The sequence below is a fragment of the Balaenoptera physalus genome, assembly GCF_965194825.1.
Source record: "Balaenoptera physalus genome assembly, chromosome: 14".
In the NCBI taxonomy this organism is placed as follows: Eukaryota; Metazoa; Chordata; class Mammalia; order Artiodactyla; family Balaenopteridae; genus Balaenoptera; species Balaenoptera physalus.
The window spans coordinates 50,216,842-50,239,958 of NC_138893.1; the positions used below are offsets into that span (position 1 = coordinate 50,216,842).

The window sequence follows — 23,117 nt, forward strand, 5'->3', positions numbered from 1 at the left end:
TGGGGTCAGCTTCACATCAACTATCTCATTTCCAATCTCATGATGCCTCAAGGCCAATTTCAGGGTCAATCTCAATGTCACACACGCAGAGTGCACAATACCCTAGCATACACTTGCACCATCACACACAGGCTCACACTGGCTGAACACCTCATTACAGACTTGACTTTGACACTTAAAGAGTCCTCACAATCACACACAGATTCTCACACATGAACTGTCACATGTGCAGACACAGTCTCACTACAGTCACACATCATCCTTCACATCCTATTACACACAGTTTCTCTCACACCGTCATCCATATACCCACTGCTTTACTATAGTTGCACATGGTCCCTCACCCTCTCTCTCTCTCTCTCTCTCTCTCGCACACACACTCTCTCTCTGGCACACACAGGCGGCCACGCTCCTGTTAGGCTTCTGGAGACAGGCGTGTGCAGCCCCTGATCACAGCTAAATGTCAGCGAGTCCCTCTCCTCCCAGTTAGAGATGAATTGTTGCTCAGGAGATATTTCATCGTTAATGCCTCCTGCTTGAACTGGAGCATGCGTCTCGAGGAGGTTACGTTTTCCCAATCCGTCTGCTGCCCCCCTGGCTGGCTCAGGGAGCTTTCCTCCTGCCTCTCAGCTTTCATGGGAGTGGGGGAGGGCTCCCTCTCCCCTTACAGCCTCTCCTCATCCTTTCCCTTCCCGCCAGCTCAGCTCTTGGCAAAAGAACAAAGCCCAGGCGGCCGCCCAGGCCCCCTCCCCAGCTCCCTGCACAGGAGGTGTCCCCAGAGCCCAGGGGCCATAGCCTGGCCACACCCCACCCCCATCCCAGCTGCTAGCTGCCTTCAGGGCCAGTGTAGACCCCGTGGTCTAGAGAAGAGTTGGGCATAGAGAGGGATATGGCATTGAGGGATAGCCCTGCTTAAGAGTCTTCTGCATCTGCCCCCCTCCCCGTCATAAACTTAAAAAAAAGGCTGGGGCTTCCCTGGTGGCGCAGTGGTTGAGAATCTGCCTGCCAATGCAGGGGACACGGGTTCGAGCCCTGGTTTGGGAAGATCCCACGTGCCGCGGAGCAACTGGGCCCGTGAGCCACAACTACTGAGCCTGCACGTTTGGAGCTTGTGCTCCGCAACAGGAGAGGCCGCGGCAGTGAGAGGCCCACGCGCCGCGATGAAGAGTGGCCCCCGCTCGCCGCAGCTAGAGAAGAGAAAGCCCTCGCACAGAAACGAAGACCCAACACAGCCAAAAATAAAGAAAGAAATAAATTAATTAAAAAAAAAAAAAAAAGGCTGAGTGATGCTGGTGTGAGGGTAAACTGGTACAACCATTCAGGAGGCCAGTTGGGTATGATGTATCCATGGCCTCTACAGAGTGTATCCTTTTTGCCCCAGCAATGCCATGTTTATGAATGTATCATAAGGAAATAAGCAGGGATAGTCCAGACACTTTAGCTTCAAGGGGTTTATCCCAGCCTGGTTTATAAGAGCAAAAAATTGGAAACAACCTAAACATCCCACAGTAGGGATTGGCAAAGGCACAGCCATCAACAGAAAACCACGCAGCCATTAAAATGATGGTGTGGAAGAACGTTTAGCATCATTGAAAGGTGTTCACACATAATGTTGAGTAAAACAAGCAGGTTGCAAAACAGTATGTGAACTAAATGCGATGTGGGAGCCTGGATGGGATCCTGCAGTAAGAAAAAGACATTAGCGGGAAAACTAGTAAAAGCCAAATAAAGTCTGGAGTTTAGTTAATAATAACGGACCAGAGCTGGTTTCCTAGTTCTGACAAATGTACCATGGTAATGTGAGATGTTAGCATTAGGGGAAACTGGGTAAGGGGCATATTGAAACTCTCTGTACTATCTTTGCAAGTTTTCTGTAAATCTAAAATTATTACAAAATTAAAAGATTATTTAAGAAACCATTGGGTATGTATACTGTGATCCCCTATTTCATTTTTTAAAAATATATACATCAATAAAATAGATAAGCAACAAGGATTTACTGTAAAGCACAGGAAGCTATATTCAATATCTTCAATATTACAGGTTATGTAATAACCTATAATAGAAAATAATCTGAAAAAAATATATAACTGAATCACTTTGCTGCACATCTGAAACTAACACAATATTGTAAATCAACTACACTCCAATAAAAACATAGTATATACATCAAAGTCTAGGAGAATAAGCACCAACATGTTAACTTTAGTAATATCTGAGGGGTGGGATTATGAGCACTTTTAATTTAATTTTGATCATTTGAATGTTCTTTTTTTTCAGCTTTATTGAGGTTATATTGACATATAACATTGTATAAGGTGTGCGACTCATTGATTTGACACATGTATATATTGCAAATTTAGCTACACCTCCATCGCATCACATAATTACCATTTCCTTTTTGTTCTCACATTTAAGATCTACTCTCTTAGCAATTTTCAAGTATACAATATACTGTTAACTATTGGGGTTGGCCAAAAAGTTCGTTCGAGTTTTTCCATAAGATGTAATGCTGAGAGACCTGAACGAACTTTGGGGCCAACCCAATATAATCACCATGCTATGCATTAGATCCCCAGATCTTTTTTTTTTTTTTTTTAAAATAAAGGAACATGTACCAACTTGTGAAATCAAAAACAAACAAACAAACAAACAAACCTGAAATGTCACTGGGGATGCTGAGAGCAGCTCAATTCCCAGTCACCCCACCCAGCCTCCTTAGTCCCTTGAAGGTCTTGAACCCAGCCATTATGGACAGTTTCTTTTACTTCTAGTTTTAATTGGCATGACCACCCCTCACCCCTGGAAACTCCAGAATTTCAGGATCTGAAATTCTCTTCTTTGATCCCAATCTCCTATCCTTTAACCTGACTCATTCCCTCATTCCTACTGGCTCCTTCTCTGGTCCCTTAAGCCCTCCATCTTCTCCCACTCCATCACTCCCAGTCTGGCTTTTCTTCCTCCTTTCCTACCCTGGCTCCATATCAGTCATTTCAACGACATGCTTCCTGCCATCCTGCTTACCAATCTCCAGCCTTAAGCAACAGTGCCATCCACTTTTCTGGCTCCTACTCCTGGACACCCTGGAGCAGGTGAAAAAAACTGGCCCATTCATGCAGCCTCAACTCATCCTACACCAGTATATTCAAAACAAAACAAAGCAAAACAAAAACTTTCTCTTCATCTATAATTAACTCATTACAATTCCACAACCATTACAAACTTGCTCTGCAAGCCTTCCACTCTAACTTGACCAAGAATACGAAGCCCATTCCTCAAATAATATTCCCCTCTCCACCCGTCCCCAAACCCAGCTGTCCACCCCAGAATTTCCCTGGATCATCACTCACCCTTTTCCTTCCCTCCTGTCTCTGAGGAAGAAGAGTTCCTTCTACTTGCCAAGGACCCAACTGCTCCTGCCTCTTTCCAGAATTTTCTCCATGGAGCATCTTCTATGTCTTGTCCATTTCAGCTCTCCCTCTTTCCTCTTTCTCCTGGATAAACTTTATGAATGAGAAATCACCCTCATCACCTCTAGTTCTTTGTCATTCACTCTCCCTGCAATATCCCCACCACCCTATAGTCACTTGTGGTTTACTGTGACCTGAGAATAACCAAATCCACTGGCCATTGACTCTATCTGCCTCACTGATCACGCTGCAGGATTCAATAACAGTTCCTCCCTAAAAACTTCCATCATCTCCAGGCTACTTACTACTTTTGTTTTCCTCCTAACTTTCCGACTACTCCTTTTTAGTCTTTTCTGACTCCTTTCTCTCCTCCAGCTTTCTAAGTACAGGAATCTCCCGGGATTTAGCTTCCATCTCATTTTACTCTACCCCCTGCCCCATCGCAGGCAAGCTCACCATTCCCCCGGCTTCCACTAGCCATCTCTTTGGAAGAATCCCTAACTAACAGCTTCTGCGTTCCCATCTGGAATGTCCAACTTCCTGCTGAGCATCTCTGAGCGGATGTTCCAGAGCATCTCAAACTCACTATAACTACAATCATTATCTCCATCCTCTATCCCCCACAAGCCTTGCCTTCAAATTTCCACCATTCTTTCAAACAAGCTGAACACCTAGGAGTCACCTGGACTCTACACTCTCCTTTCCTTATCCTCCAAATCCATTCACTGGTCAGGTCTGGAAAATTCTACGCTAGCCCTGTCTCTTGCTCACAGCCTTTTGTGTTCTGTCTTCTCCGCCCTCATCTGGTTCTGGCCTTCCTTACCTGGACTATGGCAATATCCTCATCCAGGACCATCCCAACTTTCATCCTGCCCCATTCACCATAATCCTAGCAGAGCAACAGCCCAAGGTCCCTAAAGCTGGGGCAACCATAGACTGTATTATCCAAACTACGATGCTTTTAAGAGTCAAAGGGGTCTCTGTAAAATAATAATAATAATAATAATAATAATAATAATAATAATAATAATAATAATAATAATAATAATGGCAACAACAATGAAACCTAAGAATAAAAATAATAATAATTATAGTGGGACAACAGGCATAAACTGGAACTGCCCTGAGCATATGGTCATCTTACTTAAAGCACCCATCTGATCACATTCCTTTCTTGCTCAAAGGCCTTCCATAACTCCCATCAAATTAAGTCTAGATTCATGCTAGCATTCAAAAGTCCTACTTTTCCAGCCTCTGTCTCATGCACCCCACTCTCCTAATAAGAACTGCTCACTGGCCCTTGAACATGACTCACGCTATCCCAGTCCCATGCCTGTGTTCATGTTCTTCCTTTCTTCTGGAAATCCTTGTCTTCAACTCTGCCCTCCAAATCCTATTCTTATTTCAAGACTGGGACCACAAATGACCCTACATGAAGTCTCCCCTCATCCTTTTCTTGCACCTCTCTTGTAGCACTTTGCATTTCCTCCTTAGTAGAATATTATTTCTACTCTTGGCTCTATCAAAAATGCTGATCAGTGGCTGTACACAGCTCCACTCCCAACCAGCTCTTTTGCTGGGCAGCTGCTTACAGTGTGGCCTGGCATTAAAAGATGAGCTGGGCCATCTGATTTCCTCTCCTGGGAATTTGAACATGAAATACAGAGAGACTAGAGCAGTTAGCGGAGGTGATGTAGAGAGAGACTCAGAGAGGCCGGCTGGTCAAATGTAAGTCACAGTTATGAGAAATTATGAGGAAATCCAGGAAGCTCTTGATGCTGCACGGGGGTCAGAAGCAGTTATGAGTTGGGGCCCTGGAGGCCGACCTGAGTGAGAATTCTGACTCCTCCACTTCCTGGCTTGAACCTGGGGCAGAGTACCTAACCTCCTTGAGCCTCAGTGTTCTCACATGTAAAATGGGGATAATGAGATTAGCTAACTCACAGTGTTCTTAAGAGGATTAACTGAAGTAAGCATGGAAACCAAACTGTCTGGCTTTCAGTAAGTGCTCAGAACTTGTTAGCTATCATTCCTTCTCCCCCTATAACAACAACAACAATAACAGTTTCATTAATATTAATTAGGAGAGACACACGGAGAAAGGAAGACCCTGTAGGGTGCCTTTTCACCTTACCATGAGAGAGAAGTTAGTGCCCAGAGCTGCCTTGGTCCATGTGCTTCCATATAAAGGCTCTCCTTTTTCTTGTGGTTACTCAAGGGAACCTCTGTTTCTTGTAAGCAGAAGGACCCCTGCCCAGACTCCCGTCTTCCTCTTGGGTCTGCACTTGAGCTCTTCACAGTCCTGGATGATACTCTGTCTCCTGCCTGGGCCTTGAACACAGCTCATGTTTAATGCTTGGTGAACAAATGAATAAGTTTCCGGGTCGTCTCTAAGGAACCTACAGAAAGGCCATTTTTAGGGGACTCAGAAATGCCAGGGGTATATATCTGGGGGAGAGACAGCCCCCTGGTTCATGGCCTTAGGAAAGAAGGCAGGCCAGGACCAGGATCACTCTGGAGGACTGATGTTGCGAGGTCCCCTGAGTTCTGGCCTTGCCCTCATGCTGCTAGGCCTTGCCTCTTTCTTTCCTCACTCCCTCGGGCCCCAGGAGGAGGGGCTGTAGGGTCACAGGAGGGGCAACTGAAGGAAGAGAGCCGCTGGGTCAGGTTGCCAGTCTGCTGAAACAGGGCCAAGGCATCGCCTAGCTGCCTCATCTCCTCCCCTCCTCCCAACCCCGTACTCAACTCCAATCACACTCACATCTTTTCCGGGCCTTACCTTCACCATGCCCTTTCTTACTACGCCATTGTACATGCTAGTCCTTCCCCCTCAGATGCCCTTCCCTGCCTTTACCGCCAAAGAAAACTACTGGTCTTTTAAAACTCAGTTCAGAGCCGACCTCCTGCTGGAATCTTCCCTGGATCTCCCAAATAGGGTTAAATGCTCCTGCTCTGTGCTTCTATGGTCCTTGTGGAGATTTTTATGAGCCAAAGCTCATCACTCCAATTACCAGTGTACTTGTCTGTCTTTCCCCGAGAAGGTCTCAAGGACAGGAATTCTGTCCTATTCATCACTGTGTCCCCAGCATCTAGCAAAGGATCTAGCACATAGTAGGCTTTCACTGAGTGTTTGTGGACTGAATGAATGAATGTATGAACAGATTAACGTTTCTTCCAGCTCCAGGATCCCTGGATCCTCTTGTTTTCTCTTCTTCCCTGGCTGTCTTGGGCATTTCTTGAAGTCTTCTGCAGTCCCATGAACTATTTCTCCCAAAGGCACTACTATCCACCCCCAGTCCCAAGCAACATCTGGTGTCTACAATGCAGGGCACTGCAGGGTTATGGGTCTAGAGAATTTGGAGGCTAGATATTTGGGGCTTAGGTACAAAGCAGGGACCACAAGAGAATGAGGACAAAGTGGTGCAGGTTGGGGACTTGAATGTCTTCACTGGCCATTTGGGTCCCGATGGGTGGGTCCAGGCTCTCTCTTCCAGACAGGCCTCTGACTGGGCTGCCGGGCATGGCTGCCACTTGCCTGCCCTCCTACCTTCCCGGGCCCACGGCTGAGCGGCTGGCAGAGGCAGTACTGGGCCAGCCCAAGCAGACAGCCTTGCGCGATTGCTGGCTCCAGGCCTCCCAGCCCAGCTTGTAGCTCCCCCCAGAGTGGCGGGATTGATTGGCTGCAGCCGGAATGGGCACCAATCTCCCTGGCTTGGACAGAAACGGGGCCATCTGTTACACCTCTAGTTAAAAGTACATAAAGTTGAGCATTTGTGCGCCGACAATACCACCCCTGACACTCTCCACGCGGCACAGCGCTCCGGCTCCTTGGCAGGCTTGCGCTCCGTGACAGGCCGGCACAGCAAGGCCTACACACTCATTGGCACTACGGCTCCACCCCCCAGCGGCCTAGCCCAGCTGGGTCCAGCCTAGAAGCCCTAGATTCCACCTGTATCAGAGGGTAGACGGAAGGAAAGTGGATGGGTGGGAGGGTGTATACTGGTGGGCAACTCTTGCTCCAGCTCAGGTCTCCTGGGCTGCAGATGATGCTAGACTTTAGTTCTGATTTGGGGGAAGCCAGTACAGTTGCTCATGCCAGTCCTAGGTGATGGGGCTTCAGGTGGGCCCAGGATGACTCTGGGCTCACACCAGGCCTTGGGTTTCCTGGGCCAAGCCAATCAGAAGAGTCCATCTTGTTACCCAGTAAGCTCATGCCCCTTGAGTTTAGAGCCCCATGGTGGCATCTTACACCAACTCAGAGGACAGCTTTGGATAAGGCCTTGGGCTTGGAGTTCTAGACTCTGAGTTCTGGGCTCTGGGAATGTGGACCCTGATTTCTGAACCCCAATTTCTGGTCTCTGGCTTTGGGCCTGGACATTCAAGGCATTCCACAACCATCTTTTCCCATTTATAGTCCTCTGCTGCTCTAGTCAGGCCAGCCTGCTCTCTCCCAAAACTGTTGTGAGCAGTTCTGCCTGCCTCTGTCCTTTTACTCTTGCTGCCCCCTCTCTCTCCAACCTGGAATTCTCTATTTCTTCCCCCCAGCCTCTCAATCCTTCCCATCTTTCGAGGCCTAGCTCTAGTTCCAGCTCTGCCCGGCAGACTTCTTTGGCTACAGGGCTCCTGCCTGCTCTGATCTCCCACAGGCCCCCTCCCCCACCTGAATGGTTTCTTATGAGGCTGGTCCAGTATGAGACTGGAGCGCCTCTGCACAGGTGGAACCTGGGCTGGACTTTATCTTGTCCACAGACTAGAACAGAGCTGGGAGCATGAGGAAGAAGGAGGCTTTATAAGTGCTGGCCTGAACTCAGCTCAGCTGTTGGGGAAGGGGCATAATGACTGCAGAGGTGTACTGGCTCTCCCAGGGGCCACCCTCATAGCTCTGATGGTCACAGCATGGAAAGCAGATGACCAGGTAGACAGACAGCTTTTGATTACTCATGTGTTTGTTTAGTACATATTTATTAAACACGTGCTATGTGCTTAGTCCTGTGTGGAGCATGGAAGAGAAGGAACAGTAAAAAAAAAAAAAAAATGAGATTAGACACAGTCCCTGACCTCAAAGAGCTTATCCATTAGTAAAGGCCACAAGACAAGTTCAAATAATAACTATAATGCAATGAACTAACCAAAATCAACAGAAGTGTCCTTTGTCTTATGCAACAATAGACTCTCAGAGCTGGAAAGGACCCAGAAGATCAGAGACTTTAATATCCATCCTCAGCCAAAAGACATTTATATACATTGCCTGAGATAATGTGGGTAAAGCTCTTACTTGGCACAAAATAAGCGATAGTAAAATGATGAAGATGATGATGACAGCAATAAGATTGATTATTAGCCTTCCCAGCTGGTTCAAAGCACACTCCACCTGTTGGGAACGCTCACTCCCACACAAGGCAGCTCATTCCATTGTTTACACTTCTACCTTTCGGAAAGCTATTCATTCACAATGGTAAGGTGAAATCATCCTCTCTGTCCCCACTTGGCAACTGTGGTAATTCCACCTCTGGGACCACACAGCAGGCTGGGACTAGGGTGAGGCAAGTGAGATGCCCAAGCACAAAATTTCAGGGGTGGTACACAACACTGAGAACAAGTACCTCCTTAAATTTTGTGCCCTAGGCACCTTATTTGCCTCACCTAGTCCCAGCCCTACCACACAGTGAGTCTGTACCCATCCCCAGCCAGCCCCAGGTGGGAGCTGTCAGATTTCTCAAGTCCCCTTAGCCTCCAAAGACGCTCCTACCAGCAGCCTACAAGACGTGGGGTTACCTGGTATGGCCCCAAGGATGGGGTGATGGGGACAGAAGCAGACTGAGAATTATGGGAGGGTTTTAGTTCTAACTAGGGGGGACTTACCTGACCACTCCAATCCCTTCCTGCACAACACCTCCTTCTGGCCTGGCTTAGTGGCCCCCAACCCTTCCCCACGGCACTGGAACAAGGGACTAAGTAAGGCTGGTGTGCCCAAATCTGGGCCTGAAAACGAACACAGGCAAGTGGGTTCTAAAGGACATTGAGCAGTGGGCCTGGATATGGAAAGTCATGTGACTGTTTCTCCTTCTCCTGGGCATCCCCAGGTAGGGTGTGTGTGTGTGTAGAAAGCAGAATGCAAGGCTTATAGGCCATAGAAAACCCTGGAGGATTGGGATTGGGGAGTATTGAGGAGAGAAGTAGAGAGCAGGAGGGCTGGGGGAAGGAGAAGAGTGGAATCTAAAGACAGGATGATCTGCTGTGCTACTTTTCAGCTGGGTCACCTCAAACAAGCCACTTGAACTTCTGAGTCTCAATTTGCTAGCTGTAAATTGAACTACAAAGACTGTTGCCTACCCACAGGGAGGACCATGTCACCTACTGTGACAGGCCAAGATCCTTACTCGGTTCAGTCACGTTCATCAGGCTGGGGGTGAGGTCCAGGCATGCCGAAACCTTCGGGCTCCGCTCAAAGTGGAGTTGCACTCTGCTCCGCAGCCGGGGCTGGGATCCAGACTGGGGGTCTATTTCGCCTAGAACCACTTTTGTGGCCTCCTTGTTTCTCTCTGGCCCCCATCAACCCAGTCCCGACAAATCCTCGCTTTTTCCTTTGCGGTTTATAAAGTCCTGTTTACACCCGCGGCTTCTTCAGCCTCCCAAGAAAGAGCCCTGAGACGCAAGCGGCTATAGGATTGCTCTTCCCATTTTCATAGGCACAAACCAAGGCCCGCAGCAGGTTAGAAACGCAGGAGGGAGCTTGAACTCGGCTCTTCCGAGCCCCTCCCCCCAGGCTGGGGCCCTAAGGGCCACTGAGAGACGCTAGGATGGGCGCGCGGGCTGAGAAGGGCATCGTGGGTTGGGGGTGGGCGCGGGCGCGCCGGCCAGGGCCTGCGCTTCCCCCGGGCCGCCAGCAGCAGGCGCTGTGGCGGAGGCGCCCTCCCTACCCGAGCATTAATTTAAGAATAGCTCACACTAATCCCTGGCTGTGTGGAAACAGCGTCTTATTAAATGCTTCACACAGATTTGGTATAATAAAGATGAATATATTATATCCTTTGCCTCCCCCAGAGGAGACAATAATAAGAGAGAGGGGAAAATGAAACATAAATACAATGTAATGGGACCTGTGTCGAGGGACTCGTGGCCTGTCGGGGCTTCCACGGGGTGACCTTGCGGCGGGAGCTCGGGACGGGGTCGCCAGGGAGCCGGATGCCAGCCCTTCCCTGCCCAGCCAGGGGTCCCCAGGCCCCAGCCTCCAGCCTGCCTCACTCCGCTCCCCGCAAGCCGCTAGGAGGACCCTACCTCAGAGAGGCGCCCCTGGAGACGGTGAAAGAGTAGGGGGATCATCTGGCCATACCTCTTCCCTGGGCAGGGCCGCGTGTCTTCTCCCCCGCGCTCCTCCCCCTCCGACCAGGACTTCGAAGACGTGGGCCCCACAGGACAGACTGAGCAGATGAATAAACTCCAAAGAGGAAAAATCGAGGAGCGACGGCTTCTGCCTCGGCTCTGCCACCGCCGCCTCCCCGGGCTCGGGGGGAAAAGTTGCCCTCCCCGTCCCGCCCCACGGGCTCTCCCGTAACAAGCCGGAAGTCCCACACCGGGTCTGGCTTCCGTCCTTCTCTGGGAGCCGCCAAAATCGTTTACCTGAAAATAAGAATTTGAAAGCATTCCCGGCACGGAAAAAAGGGAACGTTTGGCGATTCAGCCCAACCCCTCTCCGCTCAGGTGGTGGCCGGCCCTGCGAGGGCTCGAACGCCAGTCCAAGCGAAGCTGCGTGGCGTAAACTCACGAGCGCCTCGGAACCGGATATAGGTTCGAATCCCACCTGTGCTGTTGACCAGCGGGAGGCAATCTTAACCTCAGTTTCCTCTTCGGTAGAACCAAGGTGTGGTGAGAATTGGAGAAGTTTCTAATGCCTGGCAACCCATCAGCTGTAAAAAATAATAATAATAATAATAAAATAAAAAGCAGCTACCAGCTGCTCTCGAAATATTCCTTAAAATAAATGGTCATTTCAGACCTAGTATTCTCCCGAACCTCATTTCCTCCTCAGGCCCCAAAGCAGGCAACCCCTTTTCCCAAACGAATCAAAAGACTTAGTCTCCCATCACTCTCCTTAAATCTCTTGACCTTTGCCCCGTCAAGGCTCAGAGAAGTTAAGAGACTTACCCAACAACACACAGCCGGCCGGCCGTGGAGCCGTCTGAGGTCAAGGTGCCGTCTGTCCATCTCACCTGCCTCTGTCTCAAAGACACCCGAGCCGGTCTGCTGCAGAAGCCGTTCGAAATTTGGCCTCGTACCCAGCGGCCCGGCTGAGGCCTCAAGACGGGTAGAGTATGTCCAGGCCTCCACAGGCCGACCGCACGGCACCAAACGAAGAAAAACAAATGCGTAGAGGCTGAGCGAAGAGGAAGAGGAGGAGGCAGCGGCAAACAACGAAGATTCTGATGGGGGGAGAGCGGAGCAGGGAAGGGGGGAAACGCGAGCTGCCTTCCCCCGGGTCTGGCTGCCCGCAACACCGGTGGAGACCAGGCCGGGGGCCTTGTTCGCGCCGGCCCCGGGAGGGTCATTGGGGCCAGTGGGAGGGTCTCGGCCCGAGGTTCACTACGTAGGAGTAGGGAAGCTGCTGAAGAGAGGGCGTGGTCGAGCTAATGAAAGTGAAGGGGCCTGGGAAAGAGCTGGAGAAATTAAGCGTTGGTGGATGTTTGATGGGATGAGTGTGATCCCTCAAGATCAGGAACCCAGGGACTTGTGAGAAGTGGAAAAGCCAGAGGAGGCTGGTTCCACTCAAACGAAGTAAGGCTTTGGGCGGTATGCACTTAGCCTCTCAGGCCCAGCAGCCTGGGGCTCCCTTCCACCCAGGGCGAGCTTGGGGACCCCAGCCGACACCGTTGGCTGGCGCGGCGGGAACTGGATCTCTGGGTACGGGAGAGGCGGGGGGCAGAGGCAGAACCTGGGGATCACAGTGGGTGAAAAGTTCCGTGGCTTCCCTGGAGCTTCACTCTGACCACAAGGAAAATCCCGGCCCGGACAAAGCAGCTCCTGGGCACTGGGCTCTGAGCACAGGAGCCTGCCTTCGCCACTTTGCTCAGAGCCACGCCGCCCGCGTTCTCTGTGCGGTTGGGCACTACCACAGCTCGGTTTCCCGCAGGTAGGGCCCCCTCGTTACATATTCTGGCCCAGGTCCCGCCGCCCGTCTTCTCTTGCCCGGGGTCTTAAGAGCGGCTAAGCTGGGACAGCCCTGCCCAGTAGGCGGTCCTCTGACCAGTGGGGCCCGAGGGGATCGGGGACCAGAGGGTCTCCTGGGATTAGGCCGGGCAGAATCCAGGATGCGAGCGGGCAGGGGTCTTCTATCAGGCTCCCCTCCTCAAGCGCGTTAGTGACCCGCCCTCCCCTCAGCTGGAACTCGAGGGGAGGCACGGGCGGCGGCGCTAATGCAATGAGCCCCCGCGCGGCTGCTGAATTATTCACGTGCAGTTTATTACAAGAAGCCTGACTCAGGCCTTTCCCGAGCCCGCCTAACCATGCTGGCCGGCTCCTAGGTCTCCTTACCTCTCCCCGCCTAGGTTCCTTGGCCTATCCACCTGGTCTAGCCCAGGCTCCTCTGCCTGGCCTGCAGCCTGGCGCCTTCCCACAGGCAGAGGCTGTGGAATGGGTAGCCTGACCACCATTAGTGGTTTTGCTCAGACCCAGGAGTTTGTTTAGTAAGAGCGAGGTCAGTTCTTGGAGCTTCCCCAGATGGCAAAGAGAATGGACGCCCCCCACACTGTGGACCCAGGAGCAGCAAGGGCTGGGGTGCAGCCTCTCCCCAACTCCCCCACCCTTCAGCCCCAAACAGCCATCCCAGGAGCCCGCCAGCCCCTGCCTCAGGCTGCAGAACCTGATGGGGGTGCACAAGGGACCAAGGGTTTCATCCCAACCTCAGCAGCGCGATGCCCAGGCCAGGGAGGGAAGAAGTATGGGGCGCTCTGTCTCCTGCTCTCAGCTGGGGCTTCTGGCCTCCTGCTTAGCTGTTCCCCTTGCCAGGAAAGTGGTCCTCACTTGTGCACCTACCCCAATGCTCCTGGATTTTTGAGGCTCATTTCAAATGCCACCTCCATTGGGACAGAACCAGACTCCCCCCACTATCCTTTACCCTCTTCATAGTCCCCTGGGCTACTGGGGTAGGGGTGTGTTTCCTGCCACTCCTGCCTGCCCATCTCTCTCCTTCTTCTGTCTGATCTTCCTCTCTGCTTCTGGGCCCAAAATACAATGAGGACTCAATCTTGTTTTTTAAAAAAAGAGGGAGAGGGTGAACAAACTCCATTCCTGAGTCAGGCCACACCACAGCTGGGTCGAGAACCAAGGACCCCCCTCTCCATGGCCAAAAAGCATTAAAGAATGAGGTCTCTGTGACCCTTTTGTATGTTGGAGGTATGAGCAGCAGGAGTGCCTCACACATCTGCACGAAGCTGGCAAAACAATACCACCCTTCCCTTACACCCCTCTTCCTCTCTCTGGGGCACAGGCAGAGGCCCCTACCTGGCTCTCCCTTTTGTCTCTTATTATTCGTATTCATTTGACAAAGGCATGGAGAGCTCTTGGTATATGCCAGGCTGGCATAGGGCATGGAGAGGAGTTTCAGTTCCCCAAGTTCACAGCCAGGTGGAGAGGGAGGCAGAAGGGCAGATGACAAACCAGCAGTTCCTGGCAATCTGACACTGACTCCAAGGGGGGTATGCTAAGGAGCACAGAGGACTGAATAGGGCAGTCAGTCATTCATCTTGGGCACCCCAAGATAAGGTGTGCACTAAAAACAGCAAGAGGTGCCAGGCGGGAATTCCCTGACTGTCCAGTGGTTAGGACTCAGTGCTCTCACTACCCACTACCGGGCCCCGGATTTGAGTTCTGGTCAGGGAACTAAAATCCCATAAGCCGCACAGTGCGGCCAAAAAAAAAAAAAAAAAAAAAAAGAGAGAGAGAGAGAGAGAGGTGCCAGGAAAGGAAGGAACAGAGACCCTTCCTGGGGAAGCAAAGGCTTGGGACCAAAAAGAGGGCTGCCCTGGAGGCTGCAGAATATGGTCACCTGGGCCTTGAGCATCTCTCCCCATCTCTACCTGTCCATATCACTCAGTGGTCTGTCTATGCCCCTCACACTTCCAAAGGGCAGTCAATTCCCCCATGCAGGGCTGAAGGGCCAGGAAGAGGCTGGGCTCTGAAGGAGTTCAGTTCACAGAAGAAGTTGGGGAGGTGGGTGGAGAGAAGCAGGGAAGGACGCTCTCCAAAAAAGTGCCCTGGTCATAGACCCTGCCCCCATCTCTCTTTGCCAGAAGAGGTCCTGAGAGCTGGGCCTGGCCAGAGACAGCAGGGCAGGTCCAGAAGCAGGCTTGGAGCCTGGTCTGAATTTTGGAGCAGCTGGCTCCCTGCTCCCCAGGCCTGCAGAGAGGCAACTTCCCTCCCCCTTCCCCTATTGGCCTGCTTCTGGCCTTAACCTTTTCTGGGTCTCCAATCCCTTTTGAGAATCCAATGTGTTATGTAATATTGCCCCTGAAAAGACGTGCACACTTGGGCTCACATACATAATTTTACACACAATTTCTGGGATCTGCAGAGCCCCTAAAGCCCATTCAAGGAAACTTTGGGCTCTGGTTAGATACTTTGTGGTTCCAGGATTAAGACCTGAGTCAGAAAAAACATTCTTCAAATCCTAATTACTCCCAAACAAGCTGTGTGACTTTGGAAGTGTTACTTAACTTCTCTGGGCCTCATTTTCCTTGTATGTAAAATCGGGGTAATAGCAGTAGCTACCTCACAGGGTTGTGAGTAATAAACAAAATCAATAAAAACTCTTAGCTGGAAGCCAAGCACATGGTTGCCAAGCACATGGTAAGGGCTTATGGTGTTTATTGTCATGGTTACTGTTGTTGTTACTGCAGAAGGTGGCCCAGGGCAGAATATAAAAACCAAGTAGGCAGTCCTGGTTCAGCCAGGGTGGCAGGAAGCCATCTATCGGAGTCTACTTCTACAGCAGAAGAAACACTCTCTGAATTCTACAAGGAGTGTCACAGTAGCAGGTCCCTGGGGAACAAAAATGATCCTGATTTGTGGTCAAGTTAACTAATTTCAAGCAATGTCAGAACCTTTTTTCTGAAGGAAGCGCTGGCCTGAAGGCCAATGCTGGTGCTTACATAAATAATCGGGAAGTGAATGGGGCTACCAAAACAATCTGGATTAAAGCCGATGGAGCCTTTGAGGATTTACTTGAATATTCTCTCATGGTAAGGAATAACTCATTTTGTCTGAGTCTGCAGGGTCCTCTTACCCTCGCAATTCATGCAATGTTCTTTCCCTCCTCTTTGTCTGGAATATTCACTGAACTAGGGGGAAAGCAGATTTTGGGCAGAATAATCCCTTCCCCTTCCACTGGAGAACGAAGAAGTCTGGGCCCTGGTGGTATAGGCAGCAAGCAGGAATTCGGGAGTCAGGATACAATATAGACTAGGCTCTGAAGACAGGCATTCCCTCTGTGGAGCAGACTCCAGGGACCAGCTGCTTCCACCTCCAGGGGAGAAGACACTGGCCCAGCTGACTGGGGGTGGGGGACCCCAGAAAGTCTTCCTGAACCAGCACTGAATCCCATGAAGGGGGCTGAGTAAAACGTGAGATCCTGGAGCAATGGCAGAGTTCCTTCCCACCAACACTCACCCCACCTGCCTCTGAGTTACTCCCCTTTCAAAAATCTTACTATCTCCAAAAATCCTCTGAGGTGGGACCTCCAAAGCCCAAGCCTTGCCCCTCCACAATACATAATTATTTATACTCTATTTGCTTGACAAAAACTCATTCAACCAATAATTGAGGGCACCCAGGTTCTTGCCTGGCCTGTGAATGTCTGAAGTGGATGGAATCCCCACATCAAGGACCCTGCCCTTAAGCAACTCCCATTCTGGCAGGAGAGGGAGTGAGGCTAAGGGCAAACCCAAAACACAGCTCCTAGCTCTGCAGAAAGAGGTGGTGGATTTGGACTCCCAGGATCCCAGAAGATGCCAAATTCCCACACACTGGGGTCTGGAGTTGGGGGAAAACCACAGGGTTGGGGGAAAAAAGTCAGTGTGGCAGTTGGGCTGGTTTTTGAAGATAATCTGGATGAGGTGATGGAGGTAGGGGGCCCTAAACAACAAAACAGGCAGATGACACCACGTGACCCCTGATTGCCCAACTATGCTGGCCAGAGCTGTTTGGCCAGCGGAGAGCACAACCAAATAGGCCAAAAAAACCCAAAACCTTGGGATTGAGCGGCAGGTGCCTGCCAGGAAGAGAAGAAGAGATTTGGCAATGATGGGTGGAAGGGGTAATGTAGCAGATGATTGTGGACTGTCCTGTCCACTTTGACACAATGTGGCCAGAGACTAAAGGTCCAGGGAAACAGGGCTCCAGTGGAGGAATTCTATGCTACCACCCCTCTGCTCCCCAATTCACTTTCCTCACCTTCCTGGCAGCCTCACAATAATCCTGAACTCTGCTGGTCCTGAGGGACTGGGAGATGGGTAACAGCAGGGCTGTCCTTAAGATCCTGTCTTGCCGACCAATATCAGGTGTGGAGACAGGAACAGACTGGAAAAATGGGGGAGGAGGAGTATTAATGGGAGCTCCTCAGGAGGATGGGGACCAAAGAGTCCTTATTTCCTGATCTGGAGGGGCCTCCTCTGCTAGCATGGGGGAATATGGCTTGCCTGAGGCTCTGGGTCAGGGCTTTGGGGGTTACGGCAGGAAAGGGCTGTGGGCCAGAGGCTGAGGCGGGATCCTGAGAGCAGGAAGTGAGAGGAGAGAGCAGACCCCTTTTGGTCCCAGAGCTTTCAACCTAGCAGGGTTCAGCTCCCTGGAGCCCTCTTCTCCAGATCCCTCTCCACCATCTCTGGACTCTGACTCCAGGCCCAGCCTCACCTCACGGCTTCCAGAGCAGCACTGATGCATCAGAGACAAGCCTGCCTTGGGGATAGTTCCGCAGCTGTGGGGGAACATTCTCACCGTTCCTGCTTCTAAAGCACCTGTCCTCCCCCCAAAATGCAGGACAAAGATGGGGAAGAGGATAAGTAGATCTTCCCAACACTGCCAAGCAGGCCTGGGGCAGGCACTGAGGTCCCAAACAAGAATCCTCTCTCCCTACACTGTCCCCTTTTACTCTGGAGAGCTGCAAGCCTTGTTCCAAATGAATAACTAACCGGGAGATAAAGAAACTGATCTCTGATGCTCAGAGGACCCTATGCTAGAGGCATCCAGGAAGAGAACTTGTCCCCTGCCCCACAGCCCAGCTTGGTTTGCTCTCTGGAGCAGGTATGAAGGGGCAAGAAGCCCAAGAGGTCCTATTTTCCCACCCCAACCTCTGGGCTGGGCCACAGTCCTCTGCACTGGCCTCTCTGGGGCCTTCTCTGGACCAAGCAGGGCTGCCAGACTGCACTGCCTGCCCAGGAGTTTACAAACAAAGCCAGGGAAAGGGCTGGGGCTGTATGTGGGGTGGGGAACAGCTCTTCCTCCCTTGGCTACAACCTCCCTCCTCCTCCCCTCCTTTCTATAGGGGTGGAAATGGAAAATTAGGGTGGCAGGGCAGGCGGCCCCACGCAAACCAAAGGAGGGACTCAAGAGAAAATAAACACCAAAAACTGGGGACATAGCCCCCTTAGGTGCCTCAGGGGAATGAAAGACATAGGTAGGGGTTCAAGCCGCCAAAATACCCACAGGTTCACATACGTTTACACAAATAAACACATGGAGAACCACACACAAATATACATATTCAAAAACATAAACACATTCAAATACACACATAAATGCTCGCCTGATATGCACAGAGTTCGGGCCTTAGGGTTCCCAGTGCCCAGTCGGACTCGAATGCCTCTCCCCGCGGGTTCCTGAGATCGCAGCCCCATCCGTGGCCCGGCCCCCTCCGGGCCCCCGCCACGCATCCGGAACAGCTGGAGTCGGCCTGGCGGTGCACTCAAGCCGGGCGCTGGGCTGGGCGGGGCCGGCAGCGGGGCCCCGGCCGGGGCCGGGCACAGCTCAGCGGGGAGGCCCTGAGCCTGCCCCGTTAGCCCCGGCACCCGGCCGGCTACCACGGTCGGACGCCGGTCACCAGGCGGGCCGTGGCCCCAGCCGGCCCGGAGAGCCGCGGCCTGAGAAGAGTGTGCAAGATTGACGGAGGAGGTAAGGCTGTCGCTTCAGGCTCAGGCCGGGGGAGAGGTGCCTAGAGCCACCAACAACTCCCCCCTCCACCCCTCGGTTGGGGAAGGCTGTGTCCTCTGACTGGCCTCCTCTCCCAACCCCTGGGATCCCCCACCCCTGTGTCCTGTGTTGCCTCACCCAGGGCTGCAGAGCCTCCTTGGACCTCCTGCGGGCCAACCCGAGGGCTGCGGATTCCTTCTCCCCAGGCGCGTTGTCCAAGGCCGTGGGTGAGGGGCAAATGGATCTAGGGGTAGGGGCGCTGGGTCCTTGATCTCAGCTCGGCAAAGTCCTCTCTGGGCGGCGACGAGGCCCACCCAGGCTCCTGGTCTTACCTGGCCCGCGCGGCGGCTGCATACCTCCCGGGATGGTCTCCTGTCGCCCTTCTCCGGCGCCAAATCCCGGGTTGGAGAGCCTGAGACCTCCGGGCCAGCGCTGCCATCACAGCCAGGCCGGCGGGAGGCGGGTACGCCGGGAGCGCGGCTCACTGTTTGGGGTGGGGGCGGCGGCTTTTCAGTCGCGGGTGGTTCGGGTGCAATAAAGGAGCCGCTAATGTAATTTACAAACAGCTCGGGCCGAGTGCGGCGCAGCGCCGGGACTGACAGGCGCATTAGGCAGGCTAATTCCAGCCGGCTCCTCCTACCCCAGTCCCGCTAATTAATGAGCTTCCCAACTTAGAGCTGCCTGCATTGGACAGACAGAGAGTGAAAGAGAGGACGAGGGAGAGGGAGAGAAGGAGAGAGACGGGGGGAGCAGAGAAGAGAGAGGGAGGGAGAGAGGGAGAGGGAGAGAGGGAGAGAGAGAGAGGGAGAGAGAGAGGGAGGGAGAGAGGGAGAGAGGGAGAGAGAGAAGAGGAGGAGAGAGAACAGAGAGAAAGAAGAGAGGAGAAAGGGAGAAAGAGAGAGAGAAGTGCCGCTGCAGATAATTGATTACTCCTCGATCAAGGCTAACTTGTTAGCAATAGTCAATTGCCCCATCTCTGCGCCTCCCCTCGCAGTACGGGATCGGCGCCCTCGCCTCGGCTCTTCCAACTGCCGCCGCCAGGACCCGGGGCCAGGAGCTGCCGCGGAGCCACCTGACACCTTTAAATAGCACCGGGGCTGGCGAAACTGGAGCCCCGCGCGGCGCGCCCCGGCTCGCGCCCCGGATTGCTGGAAGCCCCGGCGGCGGCAGCGCCCGCGTCAGCGCCCTCCTCCTGGGGCCCCGTGCGGCTGTGCTCGCCTCTGCCGCTGCGCTAATCGGCCCCGAGCCCGGCCCGCGCGCTGCCGGGCGCGGCCTCCTTCCCGCCTGCCGCCCGCCCGCGCCTCCCGGCGCCCGAGCTGCCCGCGGGCTGGGTCCCCGAGGCCCGAGCCGCCCCGGCCGGGCCCCCAAACGAGGCCGAGATGACTTCCAAGGAGGACAGCAAGGCGGCGCCGGGGGAGGAGAGGCGGCGCAGCCCGCTGGACCACCTGCCTCCTCCTGCCAACTCCAACAAACCGCTGACGCCGTTCAGCATCGAGGACATCCTCAACAAGCCGTCTGTGCGGAGAAGTTACTCGCTGTGCGGGGCGGCGCACCTGCTGGCGGCCGCGGACAAGCACGCGCCGGGCGGCTTGCCCCTGGCGGGCCGCGCGCTGCTCTCGCAGACCTCGCCGCTGTGCGCGCTGGAGGAGCTCGCCAGCAAGACTTTTAAGGGGCTGGAGGTCAGCGTCCTGCAGGCAGCCGAAGGTAGGCGCCGCCACTGGGTTCCCCGGCGCCCAGCACCAGGCTCCCGGCTCCATGTGTCCCACGCTTAGTGCTCTCTGCCTCTGCCCGCCCCCTCCCGCGCCGGCTGTCAGGGCCCTCCAGCCCAAGCCGCTGCCGCTGGGAGTGGAGATGCGTGGGACAGGACCCAAACCCTATTTCCTAGGGGCCTCTGGATAGGCCAGAGTCGAGTGACCGCGGAGGGGAGGCAGGAACCCAAGATATCTCTGCAGTCTGCCTGCTCTGCTTAACTCCCTCCCGTTCTCAGTGGGCTGGGTACTGCTAGCCCTGTTCCTGGGGTGGGGAATGGAGAGCCTTTGCTGGGACCTTTTGGGTAGGTGTAGAGCAGGGCTGATTGTGACGAGGTGGAGAGCCAACATTCACACCCAGGCAGGGCGTCCCTGTCTGGCTCTCATGTTCTAGCGACCTCAGGTCTTTCAAACCAACTCTCAGGTGAAGCGGCAGAGACCAAAACAATTTTTCCTAGGGACTTCCGGTAGACGAGAGATGGCGGAAGGGGGCTTGCCATAGCCTGGGCTTGCCATAGCCTAGGCTTGCCTTAGTCCGGGTGGCCGAATCTAATCCTAGAAGGGAACAGCGGCAGACTGCAGGCCGGATGGGTCTAGGCGGGGTGAGTAAGGGCCGGGGTGGGGTCTCCTCTCCTCTGGCGCAAGCATATACTTTGGTTTCCTCTCAGGCCGCGACGGGATGACCATCTTTGGGCAGCGGCAGACCCCCAAGAAGCGGCGAAAGTCGCGCACGGCCTTCACCAACCACCAGATTTACGAGTTGGAGAAGCGCTTCCTCTACCAGAAGTACCTGTCCCCCGCCGATCGCGACCAAATTGCGCAGCAGCTGGGCCTCACCAATGCTCAGGTCATCACCTGGTTCCAGAATCGGCGTGCCAAGCTCAAACGGGACCTGGAGGAGATGAAGGCCGACGTGGAGTCCGCCAAGAAACTGGGCCCCAGCGGGCAGATGGACATCGTGGCGCTGGCCGAACTCGAGCAGAACTCGGAGGCTGCGGGCGGCGGCGGCGGCGGCGGCTGCGGCAGGGCTAAGTCAAGGCCTGGCTCTCCGGCACTCCCCCAAGGCGCGCCGCAGGCCCCGGGCGCCGGGCCCCTGCAGCTCTCGCCCGCCTCCCCGCTCACGGACCAGCCGGCCAGCAGCCAGGACTGCTCGGAGGACGAGGAAGACGAAGAGATCGACGTGGACGATTGAGCGGCGCCCGGCATCTTCCGCAGCCCCGGGCTCCTAGAGCTCTTTGCCCGCCACCTCCCGGACAGGACCGCCGAGGGGAGCTGGGACCTCCTCTGCAACTCCCGCCTTCTCCCCTGTCCCTGGCCCGGACTCGGCTCCCAGCAGCCGCCTCTTCCCTCTCGAAGCAATAAACCCGGGCTGGCCGGCCGAGCCGGCCGCCGCGCGCGGCCTCCGTTGCCCCGGGAGCCCTCGCCGTGCAATTCTGTATGGCTTCTGTATAAATATTTAAACCTATATACCGGGTTCTTCCCACCACAGCCTGACTTTTTTTCTTTCTTTTATTTTTTAAAATCTCGGAGATTTCCATGTTCTCAAAGCTCAGGCTGCTGGGTTTGCTGAGGGCGAGATAGAATCGAGGGTAATGAACACTTAACCTCGAGGTCTGGAGGAGGGGCCGCCCCGACTTTTTGATTTTTCTCTGCATGTGGCGAATGCACCGGCCCTCTCCCTCCTCACCTCCCTAGGCCTATTGCAGTTGACTTCTTTTATTTCCTTCTGCCTTTATTCGCCCCCCCCACATGGGAAGGGGCTGAGGGGGGCAACCGGGTCCTGACTTGGGAGTTTCAAATCGATGTTTTCTTCCCCCCCCCGCCCCCACCCCCACCCCCACCCCAGCGAGAGAAGTCTGTTTTCGATACCATTTCTGCCTCCTAATGCCCAGTAATGCTATTTTTAAGATTCCTCCCCACTCTCTCCCGGTTGCCTGGGACTGACTATTGGGGTCCGGGTCTTAGGGACAAAGCAGGGGGAAATCCAACAACCAACCAATCAACCAACCAACCAACCAACGAAAACAGAACCCAAAGCCCAATAATTATTTTTTACTCTTTTCAGAATTTTTTTGCATGTGACAGAGACTGAGAGGAGGCCGACCTAAGCCCTCGCGCCACCTCCTCCGCAGCTCTGGGTCTGTCTTGCCGTATCCAACGCCCTGCTCCTAGCTCGACTTGGCCAGACAAGGGTGCCTGGATGAGGGTGGGTCCCGCGTGCCACTCCCCTGCTCCTGCCCTGCCCTCTCCTCCCCGGACTGTACCCAAGGCCTCTTTCTCCGATAAATAAAGTCTTTGCCATTTTACTAGAACCGGCGGTGACCATGTCTGAACGAGTGGACCTTATTCAGTGAAGCCGCGTCAGGCTCGGTGTCTCGCCACTGCTGGTCGCCGGCTGCCCAGGCCTTGGAGATTTGGAGGAGTTTCAGGGCAGGCGTGAGAATGAGGGGTGAGGGGGAAGCAGTGAGAGAGAGGAGGCGCTTCTTGCCCACAAACACGCGGCAGCTACCAAATGATGCGGGGGCGAGAGAAGCGGGCTTCGCCAGGTCCGGGTAAAAAGAGAGGCGTACGATGCTGGGAGAAAACGTGTGCGTACTTTGAGGGCGCCACGGGTGCAAAATTAATTTGTATGGGGCAAAGGCTGGGTGGGGGGGGGGACTTGCCGTGGGGTTCGTGCATCCCAGCCGGGACCCAAGGGCATTCTTCCTGCTCTCCCCGGGACACCGGCCAAGCCTCGGCTGTGGTATAGCTCAGTCGGACCGCGGGCTGGAGCCTGAGGGCTCCC

The 23,117-nt window shown here is 53.8% G+C and overlaps 1 protein-coding gene and 1 long non-coding RNA gene across 6 annotated transcripts; one reads left to right on the forward strand and one right to left on the reverse strand.

Moving 5' to 3' along the window:
* Nucleotides 1–1,750: 1,750 nt before the first annotated feature.
* LOC309642572 lies at nucleotides 1,751–19,036 on the reverse strand. Of its 4 annotated transcripts, XR_014253264.1 has the most exons (4): nucleotides 18,202–18,286; nucleotides 16,854–16,979; nucleotides 11,556–11,784; nucleotides 1,751–11,317 (listed from the first exon to the last, which is right to left on the reverse strand). It is a non-coding gene; the product is annotated as an uncharacterized lncRNA (long non-coding RNA). The 4 variants fall into 4 exon arrangements; XR_014253262.1 differs by lacking the exon at nucleotides 18,202–18,286 and adding an exon at nucleotides 18,917–19,036 and having other exon boundaries at nucleotides 11,556–16,979; XR_014253263.1 differs by having other exon boundaries at nucleotides 11,556–16,979; nucleotides 18,190–18,322.
* On the forward strand, nucleotides 18,354–22,644 carry LBX1 (ladybird homeobox 1). 2 transcript variants are annotated; one of them, XM_082424258.1, is made up of 3 exons: nucleotides 18,354–18,566; nucleotides 19,579–20,288; nucleotides 21,001–22,644. In XM_082424258.1, the coding sequence occupies exons 2-3, from the start codon at nucleotides 19,964–19,966 to the stop codon at nucleotides 21,522–21,524; spliced, it is 849 nt and encodes a 282-aa protein (XP_082280384.1). In that variant the 5' UTR covers nucleotides 18,354–18,566; nucleotides 19,579–19,963; the 3' UTR covers nucleotides 21,525–22,644. The 2 variants fall into 2 exon arrangements, with proteins under 2 accessions (XP_082280384.1, XP_082280385.1); XM_082424259.1 differs by lacking the exon at nucleotides 18,354–18,566 and adding an exon at nucleotides 18,938–19,047.
* Nucleotides 22,645–23,117: the final 473 nt, after the last annotated feature.